This window comes from Molossus molossus, unplaced genomic scaffold, assembly GCF_014108415.1.
Source record: "Molossus molossus isolate mMolMol1 unplaced genomic scaffold, mMolMol1.p scaffold_m16_p_4, whole genome shotgun sequence".
NCBI classification, from domain to species: domain Eukaryota; kingdom Metazoa; phylum Chordata; class Mammalia; order Chiroptera; family Molossidae; genus Molossus; species Molossus molossus.
The window spans coordinates 78,416,493-78,433,101 of NW_023425377.1; the positions used below are offsets into that span (position 1 = coordinate 78,416,493).

Below are 16,609 nucleotides of genomic sequence, written 5' to 3' on the forward strand. Positions count from 1 at the left end.
GCTATCCCTGAGGCTTCTTCAAATGAGCCAACTTGATGCTAGTCTGAAGGGCTGCTCCAAGCATTCGAGGCCAATGTCCCTGTCAGAAACGTCCTTTTTCTCCTCTCAGCTCATCCATGACCATCCAGCTCCAGCCCAAGGCCTGTGCCCCCTAGGCATGCTCACACACTCTCAGCCAGCACACACACACACACAGCCTCCTACACTACCTGGCTCTGAGGGCCCAGAGCCCGTGAGCAACACAGGTGTGTGTGTACCAGACACCAGCTGCCTTGGGGACATGACCAGGCTTGCGCAGAGAGCACCAGCAGGACACACCACCATGGTCATCAGGGGAAGGGCCCAAGCAGCTCCTCACCAGCACTGGCCTCATCCTCTGCCCTCTCTGATGGGACCTCCTCTCCAACCAGAGCCTCCTCAGCCTTCTCTGCTTCAGCCTGCTCCTTCTCTGCTCCAGTTCTGGCCGCCTTCTGGATGGCCTCAATCTTTGGTCCCAGGACCCGTGACTTCAGGCGGGTATAGACTTCCGCAGCCTTCTCCATTACCTCCTTGTTGGCCTTGTAACGGCGAATCTGCCCACCAAGAGGCCTGACTCAGACAGTGCAGCTGGCCTTACCCCCCACCCAAGACCCTCCCTACTGCTGCCACCACCTCAGCACCTCCCATGGAGACTGGCACTTCCCCTAGCCAGTCCACCGGCTTTCTCCTCACCAACCAAGGGTAGCTGTGGCCAAGAACACAGGTTCCCCAAGCAGACTCCAGCCTTCTTGGATCCACCTGCCCCTAGTTTCTTGCACCCCTGGGCTCCAACCATACCTTTTTCAACGTGGCCACCACATCAGTGTTCTTCTGGAGGATATGAGAGGTCACCTGCAGGGTCCCAAGCTCCTCTAGTGCATTCAAACACCTCTTCACATCCTGCAGGGTGGGAAAGTAAGAAGGAGGGACAGCACCTAGGCAACCCAATAGGTCAGAGGAGGACACCCTGGGGTTTTTCCTGCGGGGAGAGCTGAGTGATGGGGAACCCCAGGGGCAGCAGAAAGACCCAGATTGGAGGATTCTTGGAGTCTACCCACAGTGCCACCTGGCGGGGATGCCAAGCAATGCACCCCAGGATGGCCCTAGCTAGGTGACAGACAATAGAAACAAGAACCCCTGGGCCCCATCCATCCTGAGGAACCCTGGATTTGTCTCAATTTCTGGAGACGTCTAAGGGAGCTCCAGACATGAGAGGGTGGCAGGGACTGCTTCACTTAGGAAAATTGGCTCCCCATGACCCCAAGGTGGGTCTTACCGGATTATCAACTTTCAGGGCGAACTTGATCTCGCTGTGTAGTTTCTGAAGCTTCTCCTCCACGGAAGGTTCTGTGGCCAGGATAGAATGCACTGCCTGGGCCTAAGCCCCCACACCCAGATGTGGCCAAGGACCTGCCTAAGTACTGCTATGGTGACAGAAGCAACCTTCCCTCCTCCCGACCTCAGCAACCTTGGGCTGCAAGACCTCAGGCAGCGACCGGGACAGCTGGGCCCTCACCTTTCTTCTTCTCAACCTTCCTGTCCGGTGGGAACCCTTCTGACCGCTTCCGGGTTCGTTCCACCTTCACGGGCCTGTGAAGACTCACTCCCCTTAGGCCTCTGACCAAAATCCACAAAGCCACCCTGCCCCAACCACTGCCATCCTCCCCAAGGGGCTGGAGCTGCAGAAGGAAACCTGGAAGCTGGGAGGAGGGGGTCAGGGACCATCATGACTTGGTCTAAGATAGGCACCTAGGACAAACCGTGTAAAATTCCAAAATTCTCTATTTTTTTTTTAATCCTCACACAAGGATATTTTTCTATTTATCTTCAGACAGTGTGGGGGTTGGGGGGAACATCAATGTGAGAGACACACATCAATCGGTTGTCTCCCACATGACCCCAAGTGGGGGTGGGGCCCTAACCAGAATCGAACCTGTGATTCTTTGGTCTGTGGGCCAACACTAACTGCTGAGCCAAACCAGTCAGGGCATTTGTTTATTTTTTTATGTGGCTGAGGGTTAGTAGCTAGTATGTAAAACCTAGTGAATGAGTTACTAAAAGGCCCTCCAGTTGGACACTCATAGACAACAGCAACACTCATTAACATGATTCCAGTTCTATACTCTACTCGGCAGTCAAGCTGCCAAGTTCCTAGCAGGCAAATTCCAGCCAATGACTGGAATTCCACTTAAAAATGTCAGGGAGATGCACCATCCCCCCACCTCACTGGGCCTAACTTAAAAAGCCTGAGAAACATTGGTCTGAGGAGAGTTCCCACCTTTGGCCCTCCTGACACTGGGGCCAGGTCACTCTCTGTGGGGGACATCCTGGACACTGTGGTGTGTTGAGCAGTATCTGTGGCCCCCACTCCCTCTATGTCACCAACACCCCAGTCAAGGACCACAATCCTAAACAGGTGACATTTCAACTGGATCTTTCCACCAAACTAAATTTGGAAGCTGGGCCCCTCCCATGAGGAGTGAGAAGTCCCTAGGAGGCTGAGAACCTGGGGACCAGAACAGGTCTTGGGGAGCTGTAGTGGGACAGGCTAAGTGAGTGCTGACCTGGATCGGGGCTTCTCCTCAGGGCGCCCTTTCTTCTCTTTCTGGCTGGGTCTCTTCGTGGGCTCTGCGCTTTGTGGCTGTAACTTCTTAGCTGATTTCTTCACCTAGAGCAGCAAAACAGAGGGGCTGGAGTGGCAGGGACTTGCTCTGAACTCCTGAATTGTCCCCATTGGATAATACAGCATGACACTTCCTCCTACCACTTTCACACTGCTGGGAGCTGGTGGAATGGACAGGGTGGAATGGGAAAGATCCCTGTGTCCAATCCATCCCCCAGCAGCAGATCTCAGGCTCTGAAAGGACTGCCCAACAATGGGGCAGCCCTACAAATTCCTCCTCCTGAGCAGGACACTTCCTGAGGCAGGGAACTTGGTTCCCCCTTTGCGACAGAGAGAGAGAGACTAGGAGAGAATGGGGTGTTGTTAGGCTTTCCCCATTCCCACATCAAGTGGGATCCTTGAGTCAGTCTAGAACGCGATGGGCCTTGGAAGTCAGACTCTCGGATTCAGGCCCACCACATATGGTGCTTGATAGTCACCACTGCCCCTTGCTGGCATCAGAGTCCTCCTAACTGCTCCCACGCCCACCTCACAAGCCATTACCCCATTGTGACCAGAGGACACATTTGGACATCTGAGTCAGGTCCACTGCTTGTCTGCATATAGCCCTTTGGGTCTCCCACCTCCCCCAGGGTAAAAGCCCAAGTCATCCCCAAAGCCCACAAGGCCCTGCACAGCCTGTCTCCATTCCTCCCCTGCCCTCACCTTCTCTCTCCCTGGCTCACTCTGATCCAGCCATACAGGCCTTGTTCTTCCTCCAACCTGCCAGGCATGGCCCTGCCCCAAGGCCTTTGTACAGGCTATGCCTGCAGTTTAGGATGCTCTTCCACCAGGTATCTTCCTAGATCACCTCTCACTTAATTCAGATCCCTACATAAGTGTCACCTTCTCAAAAGAAGCCTTTAGGGTCTATCCCATTTAAAATAGAAACCCTCCCACCCCAACATTTCATGTTCTTCCCATTACCTTCTTCTTCTTCTTAGCACAGAACGCTCTGGAATAGTACCATGTAACATCTTAATGTTGTCTACTCTCCCCCTCCCGCGGATGTCACCTCCTTAACAGCAGGGGTTTCTATGGCACCCATTGCTTTACTGCCATACCCCTGACACCCAGAACAGTGTCTAGAACACAGTAGGTACTCAATAAATGGGCTGAACAAAGGAATGGACTTGCCTGAAGGGGTGGGTGTTAGAGAGAAGCCTCCTCAGTCACCCGTGTTTCCCCACCACCCTCCATAGGGCCCCCATGACCCCTGCCAGGCTGGGCACACCTCTCTCTCCAGCTCAGCCTCGGGCTCTGAGTCGGAGGAGGACTGGGGCCCCCGTCCCCGACCCTTCCGGCCGCGCTGCTTTCTGACGGGCTCTTCTTCATCCCGGACTTCATCGCCGCTGCTGCCTCCACTGCCCCCGTGCAGGGCCTCCCCGCGCTCGGCCCGCTCTCGCCTCCGTTCCTTCTCCTCCTTCTCCTGCTCCCGCAGACGCCGCAGCTCCTCCTCCTGCTCTCGGCGCCGCCGGGCCTCCAGTTCACGTCGCCGTTCCTCGTCACGGCGCTTCCACTCACTGATTCGGTCTACCTCCTCACTGTCACTGGGGGTGCAGGCCAATTAGGGTGGTCCTGGGCCTCAGGAGGCACTGCTCCAGACCCACCCACAGCCTGGCTGAGGACGCTGCTAGACACAACCCAGTGCTGTCACCTACCTGTCACTGCTTGAGCTGCTCGGAGGCCGTTCAGGCTTCGGTTTCCGCCCACGGGGTTTTGGGGGAGGCTTCTCAACTACAAAAAAGGAAGGGGGGTGGCCTTCTCCCGCATCATCCTCCAGGTGGAGAAGGGGAACTCCACAGACCAACCCAGAGGCAAGGGCCCATGTGAACCCAAGGAACCAGGTGGGGACCAGTGCCAGCAATCCTACCTGGTTTCCTGCTTCTGGGAGGTTTCTTTACTGACACGTCGGAATCCGAGGAGGATGAGGAGGCCAAAGAGGAGGAGGAGGCCGACCTGGTCATGGCCACTGGCTCACCCTTAGCCCCTTCTGATTCTGGTTTGGAGTCTGAGTCAGAAGCCGAGGGTGGCTTCTGGGAGAGGATGAGGTGTGGAGGTGAAAAGGCAAAGCTCAGCATCTCCTGTAGCCTCCCAACCCATGAAAATTTGCCTTCCCCAAATTAGGAAAGCTTCTTTTAGACCTAGAGTCACAGGCAGCCCTGGATATGCCTACAGCTGCCTGATCCTTCACCTTGGTCACAGTGTATAATCTCCCCAGACCACCCTCTTCCTGGGTGAAGTGTGTGTGGGGGGGTCAAATGAGATACATGGGATTTTTCCCAGTGGCAAGAGGCTTTTATTATTATTTTTTTTTTTTTTTTATCCTCACCCGAGGATATTTTTCCATTTTTTGTACAGATAGAGTGGGAGGGAGAGAGAGGAAGGGAGAGAGAAACATCGACGTGAAGGGACACATCGAGTGGCTGCCACCCGCACGACCAACCAGGGCTGGGGACAAAATGCAACCGAGGTACATGCCCTTAGCGGGAACTGAACCCGGGTCTCTCCGGACCGCAGGCCGACGCTCTAACCGCTGAGCCAAACTGGCCAGGGCGCAAGAGGCTTTTAAATGCCACCAAATCCTGCCTGGAGGTCCAACCAGATGAGTTGCTCTCTTCCACTATCTCTGCCTCTGAGCAATCCTGGGCCCTGGCACACACTTGTACATGCATATTCATCCACATGTACATGCACATACAACACATACACTTGTACACAACTTGCACATAACTCTTACACATGCCAAACACACTTGTACACTTGTATACACTACACATGCATGCTCATACAGGCATGCACATGTTCATACATGCACAAGCACACACAACACAAACACAACACACTCATAACACACAATACAGCTGTACATACATGAGACACACTCATACATACATGCACATAAAACACACACAGATTTCTCCCTCTCTCTCTGTCTCTCATACACACGCTCAGGTCCCAGGAAAGGCCTCACATACTTGAGTTGGGGCCAAAGTTATGTGCTCAGGGTAACATCCTAAGGCATGGACTCAGGCAGATCTGGTGGCCCCTAAGGGTGATTGCTGGTCAGGGAGCCACATGCACCCGTAAAACATGAGCCTGTTTTGTGGGGCCCCGTGTCCCCAGAAGAGGCAGTGAGGTGTGCTGAGGGTACAGGGGTGCAGTCCTGGTTTTGCCCCAACCTGTTACATGGAGCACCTAACAGTGCTTCACTCCCTTCTGATGCCAACACTCCATCTTGCTTTCCAAATAGGCCTGTAAACTCTGGTCAAGAGCAGTGGCAGCCAGGTCATCTCCTGCTCAGGGAAGGGCTCTGCACACAGGGTACTCAGAAACTACAGGCTGAAGGCCATCAGTGAAGCCAGAAGTCCCCTGGGGTCTCCTGTGGCCTATGTCCTATCCTCCCCCAAAAAAGACCAACTCTAATCATGGACAGTGGTTGGTGACCTTGGAGAGAAGCTCTAAGAGTTTCTCCCAGGTGAGTATGAAAAAACAAACAAACATACCTCTACCTTTTTCTTCCGTCCAGCCAGGGGGCCCCGCTTTGGCACCCGGACCATAGCTTTCTTCTCAGGGGTGAAGTCCTGGGCAGAGAGAAGGGAACTGAATAGGGTCCCACTGGCTGGCCACTGCTCGGTTCCCACCTGTGCATCTCTCCCCTATCCACCCAAGGAGCCAACCACCTGCTCACCTGATCACTGGTCTTTTCTGACTCAGATGAGCTTTCAGAGTTCTCCTCCTCGGATGGAGACACACTAGCTTGATCCAGGTCACTGGAGGCCTTCCGGGCTCGTTTTGAGACTGACATCTGGAGGGAGAACAACCCAAACAGATCAGGAACCAGGAAAGTGCATGTGCTCAGCAGAGCTGTCTCCCACCTGACCCCTCTTAGCTCAGGGAAGAGCTGAGATTCTAGAACCTTTGTAAGAGCAACAGAGACCCTTCAAGAATCTGATAAAAAAACAGGAATCTTAGCCCAGCCGGTGTGGCTCAGTGGCTGAGCACTGACGCATGCACCAAGAGGTCACTGGTTCAATTCCTGATCAGGGCACATGCCCAGGTTGTGGGCCAAATTCCCAGTGGGAGCATGCAGGATGCGGCCAATCAATGTTCTCTCTCATCGATGTTTCTTTCTCTCTCCCTCTCCCTTCCTCTCTCTATAAAAACAATAAAGAGCCCCGGCCAGTTTGGCTCAGCAGTTAGAGCGTTGCTCTGCAGACCAATGAGTTGTGGGTTCGATTCCAGTCAAGGGCATGTACCTCAGTTGCCTCTCGCATGACCCCAACCAGGGCCAGGGACCAAACCACAACTGAGGCACATGCCCTTGACCAGACTCAAACCCGCGACTCTTTGGTCCCGGCCCAACACTCTAACCACTGAGCCAAATCGGTCAGGGCAATAAGGGCTTTTTATTTTTTAATTTTTTTTTCTTTATTGATAATTGAGAGAAAGAGGAAGGGAGAGGGAGAGAGAGAAAGAAACATTGGTGAGGGAGAAGATTGATTGGCTGCCTCCTGAATGTCCCCCACTGGGAATCAGGCCCACATTCTGGGCATGTGACCTGACCAGGAATCAGTTGATGCTCAACCACTGAGCCACACTGGTCAGGCAATGGGGGCTTTTAAAAAATATATTTTTAGGTTGATTTTGAGAGGGAGAAAAAAATCAATAAAGGGAAAAAAATTAAAAACAAAAAGTCCTTGGGTGAAGATTCAAACATAAATAAATAAAAACCACTATCAAGTATAAATAAAAAAGTTGGGGGGAAACTAAATGCTCCAAATCTTTTTGTTAATCCTCACCGGAGGACATTTTTGCATTCATCTTCAGATAGAGCGGGGGAGAAGGGGGAAGAGAGAGAGAGAAACATCCATGTGAGAGAGACACACCGAGTGGTCGCCACTCACACAACCCCAACCTGGGTCAGGGACAAACCGCAACCAAGGCACATGCCCTCAGTGAGAACCGAACCCGGGACTCTCTGGTCCACAAGCTGACGCTCTAACTGCTAAGCCAAACTGGCCATGGCTAAATGCCCCAAATCTTTTTTTTTTCTTTTATCCTCACCTGAGGACATTTTTCCATTTTTTGTTCAGATAGAGTGGGAGGGAGAGAAAGGAAGAGAGAGAGAAAGTGAGAAACATCAACATGAAAGGGACACATCGAGTGGCTGCCTCCCGCACGACCCAACCAGGGCCGGGGACAAACTGCAACCGAGGTACGTGCCCTTAGCAGGAACCTCTTAACAGTTTTCAGTACAATTCGGAGGTGTACCTGCCCCACCCCATCCTTACCTTCAAGGCTGATGCCTTTCGCTTCAGGCTGCTGTTGTCACTGCTCTTGTCTGAGTCCGAATCACTCTCCATCCTGTCGCTGGTGGCTGCAGCAGTCACAGCTGTGACAGCCATTACTCCTCTGTCCTCGTCGTCCTCACTCCTGCCTGCCGGGTCAGCCTCAGGGGCCTCACTGTCAGAGGAACTCACCGGCTGGGGCACAGGGGACAGACACAGTGAGTCACCCCCCGGCTTGGGTGGATTTCCTAACTAGGACAGCGACCCAGAGGACAGCACCCACCAGTGGCAGTGTCTCAAAAGCCAGGGCCTCCTCACTTTCCCAGTGGGGTAACTGAGGCCCAGAAAGCCCTGAGAACTGAGGCAGGGGGTTGAGATGGACAAAACTAGGATTCGAGCACTGTGGAATTCAAGATCAAACCCTGGGCAAGTGACTTAAGCTTAAACCTCTCTGTGCCTCAGTTTCCACATCAAAGCAATGAGGATGCCACTGTTTTGGCCTCACAGGACTATGACAAGGATGAGACACAAGTGATATGTGACATACTTAGGACAGTGCCCAGACTGGCAAGAGGTCCATCAGGCTGACTTTTTAGTAGTAGTAGTAGTAGTAGAATTAGTATTCTCCTAATTAAGAGAAGATAGCTGACCTAGAACAGGACCTCTGGGCTTGAACTTAAAGGCACTGTGATTTCTGTTTTAACCCAAATTCCCACTCAGGCAGTGTCAGCCTCAAAGATAGTAAATGCTTATATGGCACTTCGTCTGTACGAACCACAGGCCAGGCTCATTTACAACTCAGTCACTTTTGGGAACAGGTGCTGGGTGCCAGGCACTGTACTAGGTAGGTGGTGAGCACACAGATATGAACAGGTCATGGTCCCTGCCCCTGAGGAGCTTACAATCTAGTGGTGGAAACATAGCCACTTGGACAGACCAATGTCACACTGTGGTGATGGTAGTAAGGAAAATATCAGCACATGGGTGGGAAAGAATTGAAGAGAGGTGAGTGTCAAGTGGTGGGAGTATTTTGCACTGGGAGGGGGACCCTCAGAGGACATGACATTTTAGCTGAGGGGTCGTCCCAAGCATGCAAAGGGATAGAGGACAGACACATTTGGGAAGAAAGGATTGGCATAAGTGAAGGTTCCCATAAGGAACCTGGACAGGTAGGGGGCACAGCGAAGGAGAAGCAAACAGCAGCAGAGAGGCTGGGAGGTTAGGCCGGGCCAGATCATGCAGGAGTTATCAAGGCTCGAGATCAGGCAGATGGCACAATGATAGTCAGGCCACAAGGCTTTCTCGGGTCCCTTTTTAAACTTCTTCTGGATGTTTTATGTTTGTGGGAGGAAAATGGATGGGCCCCGGTCGTATTCAGCCATCATTCATTCATCCAATGAACGTCACAGAATACCTACTATGTGCCCGGCCCTGTGCTGGGTGCTGGGGCTAGAGATGAGTAAGACAGTGTCCCTGCCCTTGGGGAGCTCATAGTCTAATGGGGAGACAGACAAGTAAACGCACAGTTACAACACAGCATGAGGGGGGCACCCAGCCAAGTCCAAGAGTAAAACCTGACCAGGTTTTTTTCATGGCAGGTACCTCTTTTCTAAATAACTGATTATTTTTTTAAGAACAAAATTTAGAGTCTTAAAAGCCACATTCTCTGGAAATAACCCAAATGTCTATATACTGATGAATAAATAAAATGTGGGATAGCTACAGAATGGAATACTGTTCAGCCATAAAAAGGAATGAAGCTCAGATACATGCTAACCAACATGAGTGAACCCTGAAAGCATGCTGAGAAGCCAGACACAAAGGACCAAATATATGATTCCATTCACATGAAATGTCCAGAACACACAAATTCATCAAAACAGAAAGTGGGTTAGTAGTTCCTAGGGTTTGGGGGAGCAGAGAATTGGGGGTGGCTGCTAATGAGGAATGAAGTTTCTTTGTGAGGTGATGAGAATGTTCTGGAATTAGATAGTAGTGATGGATGCACAACATTGTGAAAGTAGTAAAAGCCACTGTAGTGTATGTTTTAAAATTATGAATTTTATGCTATGTGAATTTCACCCCAATTAAGAAAAAAGGACATTACCCAAAAAAAGCCACATTCTCTTGGTGTGGTGATAGTTGGGGTTCAATGGATTAGAGGAGGGCATGCACGCTGGCCAAGAAAAAAGCAAGGAGGACCAAAAGGGCATGAGAGGACGGGAGAGGACTCTCCAGGGCTGTACCAACAGGACATACTAAGTAAGACTAGAGTGAGGAGCAAGAAGAGGCAGAGGTTAGTGTGGCTGGGTGGCCAGGAGGAGATAAGAGGGGTCATGAACAGCTGGACAGAGGTAGAGGCCAAGTCTTGGCAGCATATCAAAATGGAAACGTGAAGAGAATGAAAATATAAGTGTGGGTGCCAGAGCTGGACCAGGAATAGCAATAACACAGGAGGGGCCAAGCAGAGTAAGTGGCTGGGAAGGGACTCAGTCCATCATTACTCCCCACTCCATGCTCACTCATGTATAAAGCCCATTCTTCCCCCACCGAGAAATTGAAGCCCTCACAGCCTTCACCACAATCCCTATTTAACAGAAGACAAAAATGAAAATCAGGTGTTGATAGGACTTGGCAGCTCAGCATCAAACACCTTTTACCTCCCTTGGGTCATTGTGCCCAAGGGCCTTAAGCAGGTCTGTATGTCTGACAAGATTAAAAAGTACAATATTAAGTAGATCAAGGTCCAAACCTAAAATGCTAGAAGAATCACGCCTTCACGGTGGGTTTCTATCACACCTGTCCTCTAAGACTAAGGAACACCACTGATGAATACAGAAGAGAGATGCTTGCCCTGGCCGGTTTGGCTCAGCGGTTAGAGCGTCGGCCTGCGGTCCGGAGAGACCCGGGTTCGGTTCCCACTAAGGGCACGTACCTTGGTTGCAGTTTGTCCCCAACCCTGGTTGGGTCGTGTGGGTGGCAACCACTCGATGTGTCGCTTTCACGTCGATGTTTCTCTCTCTCTCTCTCTCTCCCACTCACTCTATCTGAACAAAATATCGAAAAATGTCCTCGGGTGAGGATAAAAAAAAAAAAAAAAACAGAAGAGAGATGCTATCCCATTTTTGCCTCTTGGAGAGTAAGTGACTGACTGGCTGGTCCAAAGAACTTTTGCAAGCGTTAGTTCAGTGCAAACCACCCGACACTGAACTCATCACTTCTCTCTCTCTGTATGTGTAATTTATGGGAGCTGTCATCCTATTTTGCAGGTGAGAAAAAAGGCAGTTTGACAAGATCACACAGCAGGTAAGTGACAGAGATGGTTGCAAGGCAAGTCTACCTTGGCCACTAAACCTGGGTCCTGCACACAGCTAGTGCTTATTAGATCCTTCCTTGCTTCTAAGGAGCACTTGATCAACTGTGATCCGATTTGTGCCTCCATGGCCCATCAGGTGATTGGGATGAATGGACATGGTCCACAATTAGGGAAACCAAGTCTCTGGGAAGTAAGTGACTTGTCCTACATTCTGCTTGAGGGTAAAGCCAGGAACTCTGATCTGGGTCAGCCCATTGGATCTGTGTGCCTGCCAGCAAAGATTTTGGGAACTCTGATACATGTGGAGAAGTTTGGGGGACATCTCCACACCAAGTGGCTGAGTGAGATGAGCATTCATTTCTCTGTCTTTTCTTTATTTTTTTAATCCTCACCAGAGGACATTTTTCCATTTATCTTCAGACAGAGAGGGGGAGAGAGAGGGAGGAAAAGAGAGAGAGACACATCGAGTGGTTGCCACCCATACACCCCCAACCAGAGCCAGGGACGAACTGTAACCGAGGTATGTGCCCTTAGCAGGAACGGAACCCAGGTCTCTCTTGTCCGCGGGCCAACATTCTAACCGCTGAGCCAAACTGGCCAGGGCTCTCTCACTGTCTTAATGGATCTGGAGGTGAATGAGGTAGAAAGGGAAGGTCAAGCCCTGGCCAGTTTGGCTCAGCGGTTAGAGTGTCGGCCTGCGGTCCGGAGAGACCCGGGTTCGGTTCCCGCTAAGGGCATGTACTTCGGTTGCAGTTTGTCCCCGGCCCTGGTTGGTCGTGCGGGTGGCAGCCACTCGATGTGTCCCTTCACGTCGATGTTTCTCTCTCCCCCCCCCCCCCCCACTCTATCTGTACAAAAAATGGAAAAATATCCTCGGGTGAGGATAAAAAAAAAAAAAAAAAGAAAGGGAAGGTCAAAACCAGTCTGGCCTCCTCATTCCCAACTACTATCTTGCACTTACTATATGACTGCTAAGTACCTGATACGCATTTGCTCACTTGAACCCAAGTCCAGATGCCCACACAGCATGACTCTTAACCTCACATCCCACCATGTAGAGGTTATTCTCGGGGCACTCCTCCTTCTCCAGGCCCTCACTTCCATCTGCCAGAGGGAAAAGAATTTCACCCTGGGAGGCAGTAGGCCTAGGTATTAGTTCCAGCTCAGCTCTGACCAGCTTGAGAATCCTGGAGAGATCCCCTTACCTCTTCCTCTATTGGAGACCAGATGTATTAACTGGAATCCTTCTAGGTTTTTTTTTTAATCCTCACCCGAGGACATTTTTTTCATTTTTTGTTGTTGTTGTTGTTGTTCAGATAGAGTGGGAGGAAGAGAGAGAGAAACATCGACGTGAAAGGGATATATCAAGTGGTTGCCACCCACATGACCCAACCAGGGCCGGGGACAAACTGCAACCGAGGTACGTGCCCTTAGCGGGAACCAAACCCAGGTCTCTCTGGACCACAGGTCGACACTCTAACCGCTGAGCCAAACCGGCCAGGGCGGAATCCTTCTAGGTTAATAGTGTTCAACCAGCAGTGATTTTGTCCCCCACTTGGTAATGTCAGGAGACATTCTGATTATCATGATGGGGTGCTCCTGGCATTCAGTGCATGGGGGCCAGAGATGCTGCTCAACACCCCATGGTGCCCAGTACACCCCCACAAAAAATGATATGATCCGAATGTTGAAAAACCCTGGTCTGGGTTTAAGTGGTCTCAGATTCCATCTGGGTCCTTCTGGGAAATCAAGTGAACTCTCTGAGCCTTAGTATGTTCTTCTGTAAAATGGAAAAAATGCCACTGGCTCACCCCACTCTCAGGATTACTGTGTGGACCTAAAGACAAATGAAGTTGGAACCATACCAAGATACCATTTTCCCCCTCCCGGCTTGGCAAGGGATGTGGAACAGGCCTTGCCATATACTCCTGGTAGGAACACCAGATGAGTTGAGATTGAAAAGAATCAGGCTATTCTCAGCATGTTGCAGTAGACTAGTCGTCAAGACATATTATTGCGGGGGATAAAGCAAAGTACAGGACTATATACTTTAAAAAAGAAAGCTAGCCCAGCTGGTGTGGCTCACTGGTTGAGCATCAACCCATGCATCAAGAGGTCACTGGTTCGATTCCCAGTCAGAGCACATGCCCAGGTTTCAAGCTCAATCCCCAGTAGGCAGTGGACAAGAAGCAGCCCAATGAATGTTTCTCTCTCTCATAGATGTTTCTAACTCTCCCTCCTCCTTTCTCTCTAAAAAAAAAAAATCAATAAAAACCTATTTTTAAAAAAAAGAAAACTACATAGGGTTTTATGTGAATAAAGAATCTTGGAAGAATATATAAGAAGCTAGTAGTTATGACTGTCTTGAGAGGAAATGAAAACAGAGTGACCAGGAGGCAGGACTGACTTTTCACTATACGCCCCTTTTATACCTTTTCAGTTTTGTACCACATGTCTGTATTCCCATTCAAAATGTAAAAATAGCCCTGGCCGGTTTGGCTCAGCGGTTAGAGTGTCGGCCTGCGGTACAGAGAGACCCGGGTTCGGTTCCCGCTAAGGGCATGTACCTCGGTTGCAGTTTGTCCCCGGCCCTGGTTGGTCGTGCGGGTGGCAGCCACTCGATGTGTCCCTTCACAACGATGTTTCTTTCTCTCTCTCTTCCTCTCTCTCCCTCCTGCTCTATCTGAACAAAAAAAAAAAAATGTAAAAATAAACTGCATCTTAGAGGATGAAAAACAAGACTGCTCGGGTATCCATAAAGCAATGATTCTAAAAGTCTGTCTGTGAACTGGCTCTATGAGAAGCATTTAGGATGATGCATGGGAAGAAAAACCCCAAGGTCCCCACGCCTCAGCCCTAAACTAGTACACCTAAACCTCGAGGGGTGGGGTCCAGAGATCTACATTTTAAACCGATGTTCCACCTATAGGCATAGACTGGTTAGAGAACCAAATAGCAGTGTTAAGCTCTCACACTAGGAGCTCCTTCCTAACTTGGGGAGCCTGTATGTTTAATGTCAAGGTCACATCATTTTTGAGTTCTGTTTCCTCGAGGGCAGGCATCCACACAGTACTTCGCAAGCTGTGGGTGTGCAATAAATATTAAGTAGAGTGATGATTCACCAGGCGGCAATAAGCTTAAGATGTAACAGAACAGAACTTGAGGTGGGGCCAGAAAAATGTCTCATGAAACTCAACTACCTTAAAGACTTTCCTATCCTTTTACCTGAGATAGGGACATGCAAAGCACCAGAAAATGGTGGGTATCAAAGAGGGGAGACCTCTGTCTCCCAGACCTATCATGGGAGGTAAAAAGTCAAATGCCCCCCAATATGCATTAAATGTGAGCCTGGTCTATCTATTGAGTGAGCCCTGAATTCTGGGCCATGAGCTCCTGGGAGAAAGAAGTGTACCTGAGTCATCCTGAATTCCTGGTCCCTAGCTGTGTGAAGGTGTCAGTACAGGAGTGTCTGCTGGATCAGTGGGTGGACTGAACCACATGAGAGGCACACCCAGACCATTTCAAGACCCGAAGTTCTCAAGCAGAACCAGGCCCCACAGAACTACTCAATCCTTTGCTCACACAAACCAAACCCTCTCCGACTCCTGCTTCCCTCCCTACAGACCTTGCCGGAAGTGCTTTTCCTCCCTACAAGCCATGCTCTGCCCGCTTTGGTCAATTCACTCCCAGTCAACCTTAAGTCCACCCCTCCTGAGACTGGGCTAGTCCACCTTCCCATACCACCCACAGAAACCCCAAAAGCAGTGGTTAACAGCAGGGTGGAGAACCTCAGACCAGCCTCCCCTCATCTGCATCTCACCTGAAAATATCCAGAGCAAGGCACTCCCCTGCCATCCTTCTGCAGCCTTCCATGTCTTTTTATGAATTTAACTTCAACTTTTCTAGATCCTTCCCTTTCCCTGAATGTTTCCAGATACCGACTCGCCACTAAGATGTCATCTTTATGATTTTTGGCATTTTTTTTCCCACCCAAACAACTCTCACATCTACTAACTGCTGCCTTTTTCCGAGTCTAAAATCTGGCAGTAATGGAAAAATTGGGAGTTATTATTTAAAAAAAAAAAAGTTTTCCTTAGAAAACAAAAGGTTTTATAGGAGCTCTAACAACATTATTATAAATTCACACTAATCCTAGAGCAGTGGGTCTCACAAGGGGTGAGCCCGCACCCCTCCAACCCACCCAAGGAACACTAGGTAATATCTGAGGACATGCTTGGTTGGACAAGTGGTCTGGGGAGGATGCTCCTGGCAACAAGTGGGTGGGAGGCAGAAATGCTGCTTAATACTCCACAGTGCCCAGGACGGCCCCCCAAAGAGAATGATCCAGTCCAGATTGTCAATAGTACCAAGGGGCAGGAGCCCTGCCCCAGAGGCCTCTCCTTTTTCTATAAGACAAGCTAAGGCTACTTCTAGTCTCCAATGAATATGAGCACTGCCTGTCTTGGCTCTGCAGACCCCGCGCCAGTTGTCCCCAACCCCCAGGTACTCACCAGAGGGGCACTGTAACTGGCGTGGGGATTGTTCTGGATCTCCCACAGTCCCTCATTGAAGCCTTTCCTCTTGTTTGGTTTCCCGTACTTATCTTTCCACTTGTCGTAGGGAAACAGATCCTTGGGTCCCAGGAAGGCTCTGGAGAGAGAAACCACAGCTGGTCCCAGGTGAGCCAGGCCACCGTAGGAGGCACCAAAGGGGGAAAAAAATTAAGCCCAGTGAGGGACACTTACGTTTCATGTGTACCAAAGAAGAAGATGGGGTACTTGTTGGGTGGGGGCTTCACAGCACCATCAGCAATGTCATCGATCTGCAGTGAGAGGCTGGTAAGGGGGTGGCTGAGGAGCATGGCAGCTTCACCCACTAACCCAGAAAATAGCCAAGTTATTTAAGGGAAAGCATGCTGGGAGAAGGGAAACTGTCAACCTAGTAGGATGCATCACCTTCCTGTTAGGCATCTGCATTCCTCTGTGTACCCTTCCCCCCATTGCATTTCTATCCCCTCCTCCACACACAGGATACTCTCTCTGCCCCCCAAGGTAGGTGCTTCACCTGAGCAAAGCCAAAAATAGTCCTCTGAGCAGCCAGTGGGTGGGGCCAAACTCAGCTTCTATGAACTACCAGGATCCTCCCACAGGACCCCCTCCCTCAAAGAGGGATTGGGGTGGTGGGATGGTTGGTTTCTCAGAGGCTGCAGCAGGCAGCTCCAAGGATGCAAGGGAGGAGGGGGGCTGCAGGAGACAGGCCCTGAGCATCCAGGAAGTCCCACCCTCTCCCTACAGGCCCATGGGCTCCAGCAGCTGTCAGTCA

The 16,609-nt window shown here is 50.7% G+C and overlaps 1 protein-coding gene across 3 annotated transcripts in view; it reads right to left on the reverse strand.

Moving 5' to 3' along the window:
• The window catches only part of HDGFL2 (HDGF like 2), a 37,481-nt gene that overhangs the window by 18,779 nt on the left and 2,093 nt on the right, over positions 1 to 16,609 (reverse strand). For all 3 annotated transcript variants that reach the window (XM_036282011.1, XM_036282010.1, XM_036282009.1), the window contains exons 2-14: positions 16,033 to 16,109; positions 15,799 to 15,937; positions 7,975 to 8,166; positions 6,372 to 6,488; positions 6,187 to 6,264; positions 4,554 to 4,716; positions 4,342 to 4,417; positions 3,915 to 4,230; positions 2,583 to 2,686; positions 1,535 to 1,608; positions 1,295 to 1,365; positions 817 to 918; positions 359 to 572 (exon numbers count right to left, since the gene is read on the reverse strand). In XM_036282011.1, coding sequence (XP_036137904.1) covers positions 359 to 572; positions 817 to 918; positions 1,295 to 1,365; positions 1,535 to 1,608; positions 2,583 to 2,686; positions 3,915 to 4,230; positions 4,342 to 4,417; positions 4,554 to 4,716; positions 6,187 to 6,264; positions 6,372 to 6,488; positions 7,975 to 8,166; positions 15,799 to 15,937; positions 16,033 to 16,109 — 1,723 coding nt within the window. The remainder of the gene's footprint in view (positions 1 to 358; positions 573 to 816; positions 919 to 1,294; positions 1,366 to 1,534; positions 1,609 to 2,582; positions 2,687 to 3,914; positions 4,231 to 4,341; positions 4,418 to 4,553; positions 4,717 to 6,186; positions 6,265 to 6,371; positions 6,489 to 7,974; positions 8,167 to 15,798; positions 15,938 to 16,032; positions 16,110 to 16,609) is intronic.